The sequence below is a fragment of the Cololabis saira genome, chromosome 24 (genome assembly GCF_033807715.1).
Source record: "Cololabis saira isolate AMF1-May2022 chromosome 24, fColSai1.1, whole genome shotgun sequence".
In the NCBI taxonomy this organism is placed as follows: domain Eukaryota; kingdom Metazoa; phylum Chordata; class Actinopteri; order Beloniformes; family Belonidae; genus Cololabis; species Cololabis saira.
Window position 1 is genome coordinate 21,124,685 of NC_084610.1, and position 18,667 is coordinate 21,143,351.

At 36.0% G+C, this 18,667-nt stretch overlaps 1 protein-coding gene across 3 annotated transcripts in view; it reads left to right on the top strand.

The window, feature by feature from the left end:
- Window positions 1-2,413: 2,413 nt before the first annotated feature.
- Window positions 2,414-18,667, top strand: part of agap1 (ArfGAP with GTPase domain, ankyrin repeat and PH domain 1) — a 162,443-nt gene continuing 146,189 nt past the window's right edge. For all 3 annotated transcript variants that reach the window (XM_061715980.1, XM_061715979.1, XM_061715981.1), the window contains exons 1-2: window positions 2,414-2,726; window positions 6,692-6,899. In XM_061715980.1, the coding sequence (XP_061571964.1) occupies window positions 6,737-6,899 (163 nt within the window). In that variant the 5' untranslated portion in view covers window positions 2,414-2,726; window positions 6,692-6,736. The remainder of the gene's footprint in view (window positions 2,727-6,691; window positions 6,900-18,667) is intronic.

Below are 18,667 nucleotides of genomic sequence, written 5' to 3' on the forward strand. Positions count from 1 at the left end.
GAGAAGAAGAAGAACCATCTTTGGATCCACTTTCATACATAGACGTGGAAAAGAAAACCCAATGTGTCGTTGAAAAAGAAATAAATATATAATAAATATGTTGTAAACTCAAATTAGAGTCTTCTGGAATTAAATTAGATTAGATTGTCCTTTATTCATCCCTCAGTGGGGAAATTCACTTTGTGTAGCAGCAGTACACACAACACACACATGCAGCGAAAGAAGGATGAAAAAAGTCAAAAATATAAACAGTATATACAGTAGTATGAGAAGAAAAACAAATTAAACAGTGAAAAAAAAGCAGGTAGGATGTGTATGAGGTATAAAGATATTGCACATCTTGTTGTTACTGTCCGTTTCCTGGTCCTGGACAGGTACAGATCCTGGATAGATGGGAGGTTAGTCCCAATTATTTTCTCTCTTGACACGATTAAAAGGAGAATGAATGTGACTAAAACTAATAAAAACTAAAATGGTAGCTTGACCCAAAGACTGAAACGTGACTGAAAACTTGACACTTGTTTTATCAGGCCTAAAAACATTACTGTTTACTGAAGCGTACTCCTAAATTAAATACTTACCTGCTGTACTCTACTGCCCTTATTTTTTAACAACTTGTGCTTTTTATTATTTTACCTATTTTCTCATCATTTTATTTAATTTTATTTGTTATTTAAGCGTACTCTTAAATTAAATACTTTTTGAAAACTGTGCAAAGTTATGGATCCAGCCCTAAATGCAGGCATTGTGGCATATAATTGTCAAATTGGTTTAATGTACCACACGAATCGGCACATATTACTTTCTAATACTGTATTTGACCCGGTCTTTGTACGTTTTGACCGTATAGAAATGTAATTCTTGCCATTTTAAGAATTTGATGTGTACCTGCTGTACTCTACTGTTCTTACTTTTTAACAACTTGTGCTTTTTATTATTTTACCTCTTTTCTTATCATTTTATTTCATTTTATTTGTTATATATGTTTTAATTGTGTCTTGCTGCTTTTAATGTTTTTTTTTTATTACACCAAGTGAACATATGCAAGAAATGAATGCAAGATACAGACAGTGGACATACAGTACAAACAACAACAAAAGACAACATCGAGTTTTAATGATATGTATCTAGGTTGGTGTGTGTGTGTGTAAATAATGTAATGAACGTAAATAAATAAATTAAGAATATTAATTTGATAAATAAATAAATAATCATATAGAGTGATATAATATAGCACAATATACTATAAAGTAATATATGTAATACTATAATAGTATACAATAATATAATAATATTCTAATATAACATAATAATATAATATTATAACATATAACAAAATGATATCACCATACTATAATATATACCAATATGATAATACTATAATATAGCATCCCATGAAATCTCATGACATAATATAATAATACACTATAAAAAATATATATCATGATAATGCCAAGAATAATTATTAGAATTAGAATTGGTAATGTATGTATAGCAATGAGGGAAGAGGTCGGACCGCTTTTAATGTTGATGTAAAGCACTTAAATTACCTTGTGTTGAATGGTGCTCTACAAATAAACTTGCCTTGCCTTCAGGGGCGCCTCCAAAAATGTTTCCTATGGGGGGCCAGATGGGGCCACTTCAATTCTTGGGGTGGACACCAAAACTAAAAGCCATCATTAGAAGATTTTATTATACTGTTGTAGTATACAGGCTCAGAAATACTTTTTTATTTTTTTATTTATTTTTTTTACTTTCTCACTTGTCTGCATACATATTAATGGTTAATACCATGTTAGTAAAAACCTAATGCATATATATATATATGCATTTTTAATATATAATACATATCATATATATTTATTTTATTAATATATATATATATGTTTATATATATATATATATATATATATATATATATATATATACTTTTTTATTTATTTATTTATTTTTTTAAATATTTTTTCTATTTATTTTTAGGCTCAGAAATACTTAAAGAAACGCCGACTGATATGCATTTGGGATGAAATGCATAACTGACGATAGAATCGTATATGTGACCGGCAAGTGTTTTTTTTTTTTTTTTATTGAGGCAAGTGGGGTGGCCAGCAAATGTGTTGGGGGGGCCATGGCCACCCCTGGCCATCCCCTGGTGGCGCCACTGCTTGCCTTGCCTTGCCTTAAACTAAACTTGAAACAGGCTGACAGAAACAACATCTGGCAAAAGGCTGATTTATGGTTCCGCGTTACACCAACGTAGAGCCTACGGTGCGCGTCGCCGCGACCCTACGCCGTAGCTACGCCGTACCCTACGGCGTAAGCTCTGCGTCGATTTACCGCAGAAACACAATCCCAGCTTTCCTGTCACTGAGGCTTTTACTTTGAAACCCGGGGCCGGAAGTGTGCATGACGTCCCGGCGGGATCCAGCGGTGCAGCCTGGTCGGGAATCCTTGGATCCGCTAGCGGGGAAACCTCCGGGAGACGTGTCGGTCCGTGTGGGTCCTGCAGCCGGAGGCAGCCAGAGCCCCCCCGGGGAAGAGAGGAGCGGAGCCGGACAGGAGCCGGGGCGGGAGCCGCGGAGCGGGGACCGCAGACGGAGGTGTGAGTGCGGGCTGCTAGCCGCCTAGCTCCAGGCCCCCCAGGATGGACCGACGGGACCCGTGAGGACCCGGACAGGGACCCGAGCAGGGACCCGAGCAGGGACCAGAGAGGACCCGGAGAGCCGGTGAGAGCCAGGCCGGGGAGAGGGGGAGACGGGGGAGGCGGGGTCTGCAGCTGGACCACAGCAGCAGCTGGGACAGAGGAGTTTATCTACATTTATTTATTTATTTATATTCCCCAGCCTGAGTGGCAAGGCGAGTTTATTTGGATTTATTTATTTATTTATTCATTTGTTTATTTATTTTATACAGGATTGTCTCAGAAAATTAGAATATTGTGATAAAGTCCTTTATTTTCTGTAACGCAAAAATGTCATACATTTTGGATTCATTACAAATCAACTGAAATATTGCAAGCCTTTTATTATTTTAAGATTGCTGATCATGGTTTACAGCTTAAGAAAACTCAAATATCCTATCTAAAAAAATTAGAATATTCTGGAAATCTTAATCTTAAACTGTGGCAGCAAGGCAAGGCAAGGTGAGTTTATTTATATTTATTATATTTATTTATTTATATTCCCCAGCCAGTGACAAGGCAAGGCGAGTTTATTTATTTATTTATATATATATATATGTATGTATGTATATGTATATACATATATATATATATATATATATATATATATATATACATATATACATATATATATATATATATATATATATATATGTATATATATATATATGTATATAATATTCCCCGGCCAGTGGCAGCAAGGCAAGTCAACGACAGGCAAGGCAAGGCGAGTTTTATTTATATTTATTTATTTATTTATTTATTTATTTATTTATTTATTTATTTATATTCCCTGGCCAGTAGCAGCGAGGCAAGACAAGGCGAGTTTATTGATATTTATATATATATTTATATATATATATATAAATATAAATTCCTCGGCCAGTAACAGCGAGGCAAGTCAAGGACAGGCAAGGCGAGTTTATTTATATTTATTTATTTATTTATTTATTTATTTATTTATTTATTTATTTATTTATTTATGTTCCTCAGCCAGTAACAACGAGGCAAGACATGGCGAGTTTATTTATATTTATTATTTTTATATTTCTTTATTTCCTTATTTATTTCTTTATATTCCCCGGCCAGTAGCAGCGAGGCAAGTCAAGGACAGGCAAGGCAAGTTTATTTTTATTTATTTATTTATTTATTTATATTCCTCAGCCAGTAACAACGAGGCAAGGCATGGCGAGTTTATTTATATTTATTATTTTTATATTTATTTATTTCCTTATTTATTTCTTTATATTCCCCGGCCAGTAGCAGAGAGGCAAGGCAAGGCGAGTTTATTTATATTTATTTATTTATTTATTTATTTATTTATTTATATATATTCCCAGTAGCAGCGAGGTAAGACTAGGCGAGTTTATTTATATTTATTATATTTATATTTATTTATTTACATTCACCGGCCAGTAGCAGCCAGGCAAGGCAAGTTTATTTGTATAGCACAATTCAACACAATTCAAGGTGCTTTACATCAACATTAAAAGCAGCAGGACACAATTAAACAGTAACAAGTCAATTAAAAAGGGAAATAAGAAATAACAATACAATGAAATAAAATAGGATAAATAACAAATACAATGACAATAAAAGAGGTAAAATAAAAAAAAACGACAAGTTGTTAAAAAGTAAGGGCAGTAGAGTACAGCAGGTAAGTATTTCAAAACTTCTTAATTCACTTAATGCTCATTTCTTTGCCTCTTTCTGTTGTTTCTTTTTTTCTTTATTTTTACTGCTGCTGTTTTAAATGTTTTCTGATGTTTTTATTTTTTTATGTATTGTGTACGGCGACCTTGAGTGCCAAGAAAGACGCCTTTAAATAAAGTGTATTATTATTATTATCATTAATAATAATAATAATAATAATAATAATAATATTTAATTTAAGAGTACGCTTCAGTAAACAGTAATGTTTTTAGCCCTGATTTAACCCTTTCTGACCTACCATAGAACAAGTCTAAGCATATGTTTACATTTCTGCTATACTGCCATTTTATGGAGTATTTTTATTTGCTATGCATCAACCCATATAAGCCAATATTTAATAACCTGTATGCTACAAGTCCATACTGACTAAATAAATTGTTAAAAGGTGCAAATAACTACCAAAAAAATGTTAATTGTTTTTTTAATTTTACACTTATTTTTCTAAATACAGAAATCTCTTAACTAGATCACTCAAAATTATCAATGGAAAAAAGCAACACAGAAGCCTTTCAAACCAAAGGATATTTATTTGGAATCAATTCATACTTTAGTTTTTGAGATATATCATTTTATATATTGCGTTTAGATATCACGTCTTCATCCGGTGCTGAATTCAGCTTCGCTCACGGTAAACCGTTTTGCACGCACTGACTTTGGTGGATCCATGATGTGTGTGTGTGTGTGGGCGTTTATAGTGAGTGTGTAGTCTCACTGGAAGCCAGTGGAGCGATTTCATGACAGGTGTAATATGAAAACAGATATATAAACTAGGGCTGGGCGATATGGACCAAAAGTCATATCTCAATATTTTCTAGCTAAATGGCGATACTCGATATATATCAATATTTTTTCTGTGCCATAATTGGGGTTTCCCCCAAAGCATTATAGCATAGCATCTCTGTTAGCTTCATTTTTTCTGAGGCAAACCCTTAAAAAAACAGTCAGTTTTAATACAAAGCCTCGTGCCAAATGTCACACAGGTTCCTTTATTAACAGAGGTCTGCACAATATCAAAATGTATAAAACAAATGAAATAAAAATAAACTGCCTGCATATATAGAATAAAAATGCTTCTTGAATAAAATAAAACAAATATCCCTTTCCTGCATAACAATTAAATTAAAATACACTGTGCAATTAATACAATGTAGACAGTAACAGGCAGACTTTTCCACTGAGGTTGAGAGTTGTGCAAATAACAAAACATTTGTGCAAATCTCAAATAAAACATTCAAGTCAATTTGTCACAAAATAAGCTATATCAAAATCATAAAAAAAAAAAAAAAATTAAAATCGATATAAACGATATTGTCTCGTACCATATCGCGTTTGAAAATATATCGATATATATTAAAATCTCGATATATCGCCCAGCCCTAATATAAAAGTTATCCAAATGTGTTGCTAGAAATAAATCATTATGCACAGTACTGAATTGGCAATAGATAAATTAAATGCTTGGAAAATGCATATAAAAGAAGATATTGGTGAATTAGATTGGAATGATGCATGTTTAAAAACTCAAAAACAAACAATAAACACAAGGTTTCGACTACTTCAATATAAGTGGTTAATGAGAATGTACATAACCCCAGTTAAACTCCACCATATGAATGCTAACACTCCAGATGTAGGAACTAAATGTTTAAATGAGAAAGGAACATTATTTCACTGCTTATTGGAATGTGTGAAGATCCAAAACTTCTGGAAGGATGTTATAAAGGCAAGGCGAGTTTATTTAGCACAATTCAAAGTGCCTTACATCAACATTAAAAGCAGCAAGACACAATTAAACAGTAACAAGTCAATTAAAAATGGAAATAAGAAATAATAATAATACAATACATTGAAATAAAATAGAATAAATAACAAATACAATGAAATAAAAGAGGTAAAATAATAAAAAGCACGAGTTGTTAAAAAGTAAGGGCAGTAGAGTACAGCGGTTAAGTATTTAATTTAAGAGTACGCTTCAGTTAACAGTAATGTTTTTAGCCCTGATTTAAAGGAGCTGACAGTTTGTTTGATTTGGTCATTTCCAAAATAAGAATTCAAATACAAAAGAAAACCAGTGGAGTGATTTCATGACCGGTGTAATATGAAAACAGATATATAAACGTTATCCAAATGTGTTGCTAGAAATACATCATTTTACACAGTACTGAATCAGCAATAGATACATGAAATGCTTGGGAAATGGATTTAAAAGAAGAAATTGATGAATTAGAAACGCTCTGGAAGCCAGAGCAGCGGTTTCCTGAGCGGTGTAATAAGGTCCAGTTTCCCGGTGTATGTTAGGACTCTGGCGGACCAGGACCCGCGTCTCCTGACGGTCCCGACGGGATGAACTACCAGCAGCACGTCCACAACTCGGCCGCCATCCGGGCCGAGATCCACCGGTTCGAGTCGGTGCACCCCAACATCTACTCCATCTACGAGCTGCTGGAGCGGGTGGAGGAGCCGCTGCTGCAGAACCAGATCCGGGAGCACGTCATCGCCATAGAGGGTAGGACCAACTACTGTTATTGTTGAGCAAAAATCATCTGCAGTCCAACACTAACTCATGTTATCCGGAGAAAACACCAGCTTTTAACGAGGTCTGCGGTAGGAATGGGCGATATTTTACCGTTCACAATAAACCGTCAAAAAAATTCCCCACGGTAAGAATTTGTCATCTCGCGGTAAAAAGGATAAATTCCCATTGATGACGTTTTTGTGTAACAATCATGGCGGAAGGCGGATCTGAGAGCGAAGAGCTCGTTGTTAAACGAGGCTCCAGCTCCGTTACCTGGAACTGGTTTGGATTTATAAAGAGAGACGAGCAGCAAACATCATCTATTATGTGCAGAGTCTGCAAAAACAGAAGGAAATGGTTGTTACATTTTGATATAACATTTGACTATTACGAAAAAAAATTGCAATAATATCTCATTTGTGGCATGTTCCAACCACAGGTTAATTTGCACATTTTATTTATATTAGAAGAGGTCATCACTGATAGGATTTTATTTTCAGGTAACTTTTATTTATTTGTCCCGTTTCTTTATTTATCAGGTTGTATTTTTTTCTACTTTGTGATTTTAAGCTAAGAAAACTTGAACGACAATGGTACTTTTGCTGTTTGCACTGTTATCCAGCTGTTAAAGCCATACAGTTTGAATAAATGTTGAATCTGTTCTTACATTTCAAACTTGTTTCATTTGAGTCATTCCAGTTTTGCAGTACAGGTGGACTAATTTAATTGGTTTTTATTAATTCAATGTAATCGGTGTAGTTTAGTAGCATTTAGTATTCTTTTAGAGCAGTGTTTTGGGGGCTCCAAAGACTGAATGTGGTGATAGATTTATAGTTAAAAAGGTGGAGTTGAATTGGTATTTTTTTTATCGTCATTTTTATCGTTATCGGGATAAATGCCAGAAATTATCGTGATAAAGTTTTTAGTCCATACCGCCCATCCCTAGTCTGCAGAGCTGATCAGCAGCACCTGCTGGAAACGTCCCACGGCCCTATGGGGGGTACTTAGTATTGCCAACATTATTTATCCTCTTTTTGGCTTCTTTTTGTTTTTTAAAGGAAGAAAATTGTGTTGTTGTGTTTGTATAGTATTAAACACCACCAGGGTAACGAGTAACTAACTACTTTTATTGTACAAGAGTTGTCCAACACTAATATCCCGACTGTTAAAGACACACCAGCTGTTAACGAGGTCTGCAGTAGGGACGCTAATTACTGATTAATTCATTCGTTTATTAATTGATGACCTTATCAATCGATTAACAATTAACCGATAAGCAGCGTTTTTCTTTTAAATCTGACAATCCCTCAATAAGGTCTAACAAAAATTACTGGTACTTAGTATTGCCAACATTATTTATTATCATTTTCCTCTTTTTGCCTTATTTTTGTAAAAATGTAATGTATACAATTTATATAGTGTCAAGTTTATATAGGTGTAATTATACAAAATAAATCATATGTAAATACATCAGTTATAAGTGTTTTCAGAGTTATATTTCACATAGATTTGCTGCGTGGGCTAATGTCGTGTAAAAAAATAACAACATGAGAAACGAAGAGAAATAGAAACGATGCAGGTGAAGAACTGCACATGTAGCGCTGCATGTGAGAAGATTTAGTATTGCCAACATGATTTGTGGTTTTTCTTCCTCTTTTTGGCTTCTTTTTGTTATTTAAAGAAAGAAAATTGTGTTGTTGTGTTTCCATAGTATTAAAAAATACTGATATCAGAGGATTTTAATGTTTTAACACAAAAACAAAGGTTTAAAAGGGGGGGGCGGCGGCATCAAGCTTTAATGTATATAACTTATATAGTGTATAGTTTATGTAGGTGTAATTATACAAAATGAATCATATGTAAATACACCAGTTATAAGGGTTTTCAGAGTCATATTTCACGTAGATTTGCTGCATGTGCTAATGTCGTGTAAAATAATAACATGGGAGCCGATGGAGGTGATGAACTGCAGATGCAGCTGCATGTGAGAGGATTTCTGCTGCAGCATCAGTTTTTACCTTCTGTTCAGGACAAAACTAAACACGCAAGAAAAGCTCCTTATCTCTCTGTTCATCATCATGTGATACAGAGAACAGTTTTGTTGTTGCACAGGATCAAGACGGGAGCATTTAGGTTCAGATATCAAACATTAATCCACCGGCTGCCGTCGTTATTGTGAGAACTGATGTGGTAGTGACGTTATTGAATATCTTTATACGGAGACTGCAGTATGTAGTCGGTCCCTAAGTTAGCGTCATACAGCAGGTTGTATATCGACATCAACGTCTCTTGTGCAGTTTAGAGTCTCGTCTTGATGACTCTGGGCTTGTAGCTTGTTGTGTGTGTTTCGGTGGTTGGACGGAGGCAACAGCCCCCTGCAAACGGGTCACGCTACGCCACCGTTGGCTGAGCTCTCAACTCAGAGCAGCTGTCTCCAGCTACCAGCCAAGCAGCCAATCAGAAAATACATTTGGTTTTAGTTGCTGGGTAAAGTCTGAGTTTCAGCTTCAAGCGTTTCATGAATGCCTAGCGGAGGTTACAACACACATCACTCTTAAACACACAAACCACCACCGTTCAGGCACCAATTTGGGGCTAAATGTGTCTTTCTTTCTTTTGTAATTGTAATTAGGGGTGGGTTAAAAATATCGATATATCGATATTTTATCGATATGCATGTGTAGGAACGATTATCGATACATAAATCCTAGTATCGATTTAAAAAAAAAAAAAAAAAAAAAAATTTTTTTTTTTTTTTTTTTTTTTTTTAAATCCCGATTTTTTCCCCCATTTTAATCACCCAGTGCTCCTACCTAAGTCAGTCCTGGGCATTGCTCCATCTACCAACCCCGGGAGGCCCTGCAATGAGCTCAAGTCTCCTCCTTACTTGAGGAGTGAGCAGGCTGCTTCTTTTCACCAGGCAGGGTGGGGTTTCTCTGGCCGGACGTGGCGCGTGGAAGGATCACGTTATTCCCTTATTGTAACCAGAATATCGATATCAAATCGTATCGTATCGTATCGGAAATCGTATCGTCTGGGACCTAGTGTATCGGAATCGTATCGGGAGGTCAGTGATGATACCCAGCTCTAATTGTAATGTATTATTTCAAAACAGGGACAGTGCACAATAAGACATTAATCTTGTACAAGAGAATATGCATCGACCAGGTTGTAGCAGCTTGCTATTTTCCACCTGTAGTCCCTGGGCAGGTTGATGGAATAGAGGGAATGTGCATGACGTCACAGATGCGACTTCACTGCGGGTTTCGCCCACTGAGTGTCAGAAAGACTGAGTGTCAGAAAAAGACTGAGTGTCAGAAAGACTGAGTGTCAGAAAGACTGAGTGTCAGAAAGACTGAGTGTCAGAAAGACTGAGTGTCAGAAAGACTGAGTGTCAGAAAGACTGAGTGTCAGAAAGACTGAGTGTCAGAAAGACTGAGTGGCAGAAAGACTGAGTGGCAGAAAGACTGAGTGGCAGAAAGACTGAGTGGCAGAAAGACTGAGTGGCAGAAAGACTGAGTGGCAGAAAGACTGAGTGGCAGAAAGACTGAGTGGCAGAAAGACTGAGTGGCAGAAAGACTGAGTGGCAGAAAGACTGAGTGGCAGAAAGACTGAGTGGCAGAAAGACTGAGTGGCAGAAAGACTGAGTGGCAGAAAGACTGAGTGGCAGAAAGACTGAGTGGCAGAAAGACTGAGTGGCAGAAAGACTGAGTGGCAGAAAGACCGAGTGGCAGAAAGACCGAGTGGCAGAAAGACCGAGTGGCAGAAAGACCGAGTGGCAGCGTAAACTTTAAGTTTGAGCAACTGGAAAACATCTAAAATGGGAAAGAGCTGTTGTGCGATCGACTGCACTCAGAGATTTAGCAAGAAATCAGAGTTATCGTTTTACAGACTGCCGAAAAATAAGCTTAAGAGAGACAAATGGATCGCTGCAATTCACAGAAACAACTGGATTCCAGGCACCGAAACGTGGATTTGTGGTTCCCATTTTGTATCAGGTAATGTTGGATTTTTGGGTAGCTAACGTTAAACGGTCAAATCATAAAGTTAGGTGTCCTCATCACTTTAATTTCTACAAATCCACAGAACCAAGCGTCAAGACTTTTGTAAGCCTTCAAGCTTTGCTTCGTGTATTTCCCCCGGCGTAGAAATAAAGTACATATAAATATCAGGAAACTCGATTCGTGGCCAAATATTAATGTCCATGGACCACTGGTTCTTGGTAACTGTACCAAATATTAATGTCCATGGACCACTGGTTCTTGGTAACTGTACCAAATATTAATGTCCATGGACCACTGGTTCTTGGTAACTGTACCAAATATTAATGTCCATGGACCACTGGTTCTTGGTAACTGTACCAAATATTAATGTCCATGGACCACTGGTTCTTGGTAACTGTACCAAATATTAATGTCCATGGACCACTGGTTCTTGGGGTAACTGTACGGGTCACTGTCAAGACCAACTGACTTTATTTTAAGCCGATAATCGGCTGTTATCCCGTCTTCTCCACTAGTTGCAGCCATTTTTGCTGATGTTTTGCCACTCAGTGCCAGTAAGGGGACGTGGTCCAGTGAGGAAGTGACGTCAATGCAGACCCTCTATAGTACATAAAAATTAGTATAGAAAAAGAAAAAATAAGTAAAAGAGCAGCACAAAGTAAAGAGACAATAGATGGATATGAAGGAATGAATTAATCTTTATTTCGGCTTGTACACACTTTTTTACAAAACAAAATGAAAAGGTAAAATAAACATTTCTTTTGCCGAAAAGGTGTAGCTGAAGCCGTAGCTTATAGTGCCTACCCTTTTTATCTTATGATCAGCTTAAATATGAGACATTACTTTACTCCGTGGAAACAAACAATGCATAAAGAAGACAAAAATAAATAAATAAGACAAAATATAAAATTGACGTTTCACATTCTAGAATGTTTTTGATAATATACTTTATAATTATAGTGTTTTATATTTATTTATAATATTTTCTTTAAACATTTCCATAAACTTGAGGATAAAACTGCACATTTTTAGGTCGTTATTACAACTATTCCATATTTCTCTAGCCTTAATTGATGTAAATCTCTTTTTAATATTAGTTCTTGCTGTCGTCATCTCAAACATGAGTTTCCCCCTCAGGTCAGAGCGGTTTCTTTTATTTGGAGCAGGTTCTGAATGCAGTTTGGAAGCAGTTTCTGCTGGGCTTTAAAGGGCAAATAGAATAGTTTTCTGCTCTGCTATATCATGGAGTATTATACTTAATAAAGAGATTATTTGTTGGTTTATAATAGTCAGATCTATTAATTATCTTTTCTGTAATAGGAAAATAGGGTTTGTATTTGTTTTTATAGGTGTTACCCCATACCTCCACACAATAAGTCATGTAGATAAATAGAAACATGGACGCTTTTGTTTGTTTAGAGCAGAATGAGACCACTGTTGTCAATAATAATAATAATAATAATAATAATAATAATAATAGTAATGAATACAGCACGAAGACAAACTATTTAATATATCATTAATATTGTGAATAGACAGCGGCCACTACAGTCAAATGTGTTCCTTCTGAAGGGTCGATGGGACACTAGGAGTTTCTTTCTTTCTTTCTTTCTTTCTTTCTTTCTTTCTTTCTTTCTTTCTTCTTGCTCATATCTTTCTTTCTTTCTTTCTTTCTTTCTTTCTTTCTTTCTTTCTTTCTTTCTTTCTTTCTTTCTTTCTTTCTTTCTTTCTTTCTTTCTTTCTTTCTTTCTTTCTTTCTTTCTTTCTTTCTTTCTTTCTTTCTTGCTCATTTCTTTCTTTCTTTCTTTCTTTCTTTCTTTCTTTCTTGCTCATTTCTTTCTTTCTTTCTTTCTTTCTTTCTTTCTTTCTTTCTTTCTTTCTTTCTTTCTTTCTTTCTTTCTTTCTTTCTTGCTCATTTCTTTCTTTCTTTCTTGCTCATTTCTTTCTTGCTCATTTCTTTCTTTCTTTCTTGCTCATTTCTTTCTTTCTTTCTTTCTTTCTTTCTTTCTTTCTTTCTTTCTTTCTTTCTTTCTTTCTTTCTTTCTTTCTTTCTTTCTTTCTTTCTTTCTTTCTTTCTTTCTTTCTTTCTTTCTTTCTTTCTTGCTCATATCTTTCTTTCTTTCTTTCTTTCTTTCTTTCTTTCTTTCTTTCTTTCTTTCTTTCTTTCTTTCTTTCTTTCTTTCTTTCTTTCTTTCTTTCTTTCTTTCTTGCTCATTTCTTTCTTTCTTTCTTTCTTTCTTTCTTTCTTGCTCATTTCTTTCTTGCTCATTTCTTTCTTTCTTTCTTTCTTTCTTTCTTTCTTTCTTTCTTTCTTTCTTTCTTTCTTTCTTTCTTTCTTTCTTTCTTTCTTTCTTTCTTGCTCATTTCTTTCTTTCTTTCTTGCTCATTTCTTTCTTGCTCATTTCTTTCTTTCTTTCTTGCTCATTTCTTTCTTTCTTTCTTTCTTTCTTTCTTTCTTTCTTTCTTTCTTTCTTTCTTTCTTTCTTTCTTTCTTTCTTTCTTTCTTTCTTTCTTTCTTTCTTTCTTTCTTTCTTTCTTTCTTTCTTGCTCATTTCTTTCTTTCTTTCTTGCTCATTTCTTTCTTTCTTTCTTTCTTTCTTTCTTTCTTTCTTTCTTTCTTGCTCATTTCTTTCTTTCTTTCTTTCTTTCTTTCTTTCTTGCTCATTTCTTTCTTTCTTTCTTTCTTTCTTTCTTTCTTTCTTTCTTTCTTTCTTTCTTTCTTTCTTTCTTTCTTGCTCATTTCTTTCTTTCTTTCTTGCTCATTTCTTTCTTTCTTTCTTGCTCATTTCTTTCTTGCTCATTTCTTTCTTTCTTTCTTGCTCATTTCTTTCTTTCTTTCTTTCTTTCTTTCTTTCTTTCTTTCTTTCTTTCTTTCTTTCTTTCTTTCTTTCTTTCTTTCTTTCTTTCTTTCTTTCTTTCTTTCTTTCTTTCAGGCTCATATCTTTCTTCTTCTTTCTTTCTTTCTTTCTTTCTTTCTTTCTTTCTTTCTTTCTTTCTTTCTTTCTTTCTTTCTTTCTTTCTTTCTTTCTTTCTTTCTTTCAGGCTCATATCTTTCTTTCTTTCTTTCAGGCTCATATCTTTCTTTCTTTCTACCTTAAATCAGTTTTACACAAAAACGTCATCAACGGGAATGTATCGTTTTTACCCTGAGATGACAAATTCTTACCTTGGGGAATTTTTTTGACGGTATATCGTGAACGGTAAAATATCGCCCATTAATATCACTGCGTTTATCGTGCATTTATCATTATCCAGGTAAAACTGCCCAATGTAGATCCCCACTCTAGCGTGGATCGGTCTCAGCAGTGGAGAAAAGTGTTTTTCTAAATCTGCAGCAGTGTTTATGACTGTGAGTCACGGTGAGGCAGCCGGTTCTGAGCATGCTCAGTAGAGACCGTCAGTGGCCCTGTGGGAGGCTGGGATGTGAGAGGCATCGGAACAAGAACAGATGAATTCTGGGATGTGTTGTGGCTCCTCCACTTTTATTGAGGATGCATCAAGCTTGTGTAGACTTGAGGCGGCCAAATATCCCAGAATGCATTTCACAGCAACAAGGGAAGTAAAACTGAGCCACTGAAAACCGCTGGAATTAAAGCTCTGCTGAAAAACGACAATATTTTAGTGAAAGTGATCTTTTCCATCAGAGGACAGACTTTAAAGTTCTGATGTTGCTCTATCTGGATCCGGGTTTAGATCAGTTCCCAGAGTAGTGATGTGCGGTATGGACTAAAAAATGTATCACGATAATTTCTGGCATTTATCCCGATAACGATAAAAATGACGATAAAAAAATACCAATTAGACTCCATCTTTGTAACTATAAATCTATCTCACTCTCAGATCCATGTTTGTTACACAAAAAGGTAATCTCCCTTCCTTCCTTCCTTCCTTCCTTCCTTCTTTCCTTCCTTCCTTCCTTCCTTCCTTCCTTCCTTCCTTCCTTCCTTCCTTCCTTCCTTCCTTCCTTCCTTCCTTCCTTCCTTCCTTCCTTCCTTCCTTCCTTCCTTCCTTCCTTCCTTCTTTCCTTGTTTTCTCCCTTCCTTCCTTCTTTCCTTGTTTTCTCCTTCTCTTCCTTCCTTCTTTCCTTGTTTTCTCCCTTCCTTCCTTCCTTCCTTCCTTCCTTCCTTCCTTCCTTCCTTCCTTCCTTCCTTCCTTCCTTCCTTCCTTCCTTCCTTCCTTCCTTCCTTTCCTCCTGCTCTCTCCTTCCTTCTTCCCTTCCTCTTTTCTCCCTTCCTTCCTCCTTTCCTTGTTTTCTCCCTTCCTTCTCCCCTTTCCTTCCTTCCTTCCCTTCTTCCTTCTTTTTCCCCCTTCCTTCCTTCTTCCCTTCCTCTTTTCTCCCTTCCTTCCTTCTTTCCTTGTTTTCTCCATTCCTTCCTTCTTTCCTTGTTTTCTCCCTTCCTTCCTTCTTTCCTTGTTTTCTCCATTCCTTCCTTCTTTCCTTGTTTTCTCCCTTCCTTCCTTCTTTCCTTGTTTTCTCCTTCTCTTCCTTCCTTCTTTCCTTGTTTTCTCCCTTCTTTCCTTGTTTTCTTCCTTCCTTCCTTCCTTCCTTCCTTCCTTCCTTCCTTCCTTCCTTCCTTCCTTCCTTCCTTCCTTCCTTCCTTCCTTCCTTCCTTCCTTCCTTCCTTTCTTTCCTCCTGCTCTCTCCTTCCTTCTTCCCTTCCTCTTTTCTCCCTTCCTTCCTCCTTTCCTTGTTTTCTCCCTTCCTTCTCCCCTTTCCTTCCTTCCTTCCCTTCTTCCTTCTTTTTTCCCCTTCCTTCCTTCCTTCCTTCTTTCCTTGTTTTCTCCCTTCTTTCCTTGTTTTCTCCCTTCCTTCCTTCTTTCCTTGTTTTCTCCTTCTCTTCCTTCCTTCTTTCCTTGTTTTCTCCCTTCCTTCCTTCCTTCCTTCCTTCCTTCCTTCCTTCCTTCCTTCCTTCCTTCCTTCCTTCCTTCCTTCCTTCCTTCCTTTCCTCCTGCTCTCTCCTTCCTTCTTCCCTTCCCCTTTCCTTCCTTCCTTCCCTTCTTCCTTCTTTTTCCCCCTTCCTTCCTTCTTCCCTTCCTCTTTTCTCCCTTCCTTCCTTCTTTCCTTGTTTTCTCCATTCCTTCCTTCTTTCCTTGTTTTCTCCCTTCCTTCCTTCTTTCCTTGTTTTCTCCCTTCCTTCCTTCTTTCCTTGTTTTCTCCCTTCTTTCCTTGTTTTCTTCCTTCCTTCCTTCCTTCCTTCCTTCCTTCCTTCCTTCCTTCCTTCCTTCCTTCCTTCCTTCCTTCCTTCCTTCCTTCCTTCCTTCCTTCCTTCCTTCCTTCCTTCCTTCCTTCCTTCCTTCCTTCCTTCCTTCCTTCACGTACGTTGTGCGTGGATTTAACACGGAACCATAAATCATCTTTACACAAAAACATCATCAATGTGAATTTATCGTTTTTACCGTGAGATACAAATTCTTACCGTGGGGAATTTTTTTGACGGTTTATCGTGAACGGTAAAATATCACCCATTCCTATCCCAGAGTCAGAACCAGACATGGAGAAGCTGCGTTCAGCTTCTATGCTCCACATGTCTGGAACAAACTCCCAGAAAGCTCAGATCAACTGAAACAGTTTATTAAAGTCCAGATCCAAACCTGCACTGATACTTTTACAGTTTTAAGATGTTTTTCACGCGAGGATAAAGGGTTTTATGACTTTATATTGGTGGTAAAGTTCACCAGCGTTTTGTCTTTGGAGTCGTCCAAACATCGCTGCTGCCGGAGCTTCCCGCCTCCACTCCCAGTAAAACCAGCGCCCTGCTCCAGGGACGCCGGCTGAACTGGGATGTCTGGGATTATCCCGAGATCACATTCCTTGTAATCTGCTCGTCTTAGATTAAACCTGGAGACATCTGCTCCCACGCCGTCGAAGACGGGGTCAGAGGGAGCTGGAGACCTCCGACTGGTTGGTTGTTTGGTTGTTTGGTTGTTTGGTTGTACGCCACCGTTAAGACTGGTCAGTGCTGAGGGGGCAATATGGCAAAAATATCATGTCACGATTAAAAAAAAATAAATAAAAAAAATCACGATTTGGATTTTGTCACGATCTTATTTTATTTTTATTTGTCTCAAACATGCACAAGCATAAAACAAACGGTATATATAATAATATTTAAAAAATAGGACATTGCAATGAAGTGCAAGTTGGAGAAGGAGCTGAAGGAAGCAAAGCTTATCAAGTTCAGCCAACCCTTACATTGTCATATAGTAATAATACAATTATATATAAAATTATATATATATATAAACATACATAAACACATACGTATTAGGGCTGGGGATCAATTCAAATGTCAAGAATCGATTCGATTCCAAGATTCAGAATTGATTATCAAGATTTGATTCGATCTGATATTGATTTGGGTTAGTGTTATTAAAACTGATTTTTGAGCTGTTGTATGAATTATATGACTGTAGTTATGCAACATATTACTACTAGTATTATATTGAGATTAAACAGCAGGTATTGGCAGCTAATGATGCTGTAAGGACCAATCAGCTCCCAGAATGCTGATAGAACTGCTTTCAGAAACATCGTGGATCAGAATTACCAAACAGATCCAGGGAGGAAACAGAGACGTGAGAAATTGGTTTTATTTTTTCCCACATTCCGTTTTTATTTGTTCCATTTTCGGTCTATTTTGATTTTTAATTTTTGAGCATTTGGTTTTTAGCATTTTTTGCAAATGTAACCCCAAGACAGTAAATAAAGTAATGAAATATAGACGATTTATGCAATTATAACCTAACACTTTAATGTTTTCATACCTTTAAACATATTTAAAGGCAAAAACATGGCACCAGTTATTCGCGTGTCCAACAAAACATTCCTTTTTTGGGAATAAACCAAAAAATAACCAAAAGTTGTAATGTAATGATAAAAAAAAAACATAAATAAATAAAAGAAAAAAAAAAAAAAATCAAAAAAAAAAATCGATCTTTAGACATATCAATCGATTTTTAGGAATTAATATGAGAATCGATTTAGAATCGGGAAATCGATTTTTTCAACACAGGCCTCATACATATACACATTCATTTACACACATATACATTCACACATTCATACAAATTTCAATTCCATAAGAATATTCATAATCCATAAATCAATGCAACCTAAAAAATTCAGAACATTTGACTTTAATGTGAATGAATATAAATAAAACCCACATTACAAAGATGCTAACTAAATAAAATCCTTTCTAAAAAAAAAAAATAAGATTAGCTGTCCAGTTCTTTGTAGCTGGCCAAGAGTTTTTGTTTATACCTATTTTTAAATTGTTTGAGTAAATGCACATTTTCATGTCCTCATCTAGTTTGTTCCACAATTTTACACCACAGACAGATATGCACATACTTTTCAGAGTTGAATGGATGGCAAGCTGTTTAAAATTACGATTCCCTCTTAAATTGTACATGTAGCTGAGGGTGTTAACATTTTTAAAAAGTCCAACACATTATTAAAACTAGAATAGCAGTGTGCTGTTGTCCTCGATGCAGGAATGGGGCCAGAAAAAGAAATCTTGAATGATTGTAGTTGTCAGTTTCAATAACTTTGTGTCAGTTTTCATGTTTTGGACAGTTTTTTCATTCTTATTATTTACATTCTGTTCAGTATTCCAACTTTCTATAAAGCTGTTTTGTGTAGGAAATCTTTCCTTCAAGCTCGTTAAAGTGAAAGATTTAACTGCACTCTGACAGCTGAATTAACTTTAAACCTTCTGCTGAATTTTTACCAGAACATCTTTTTATTGGAAC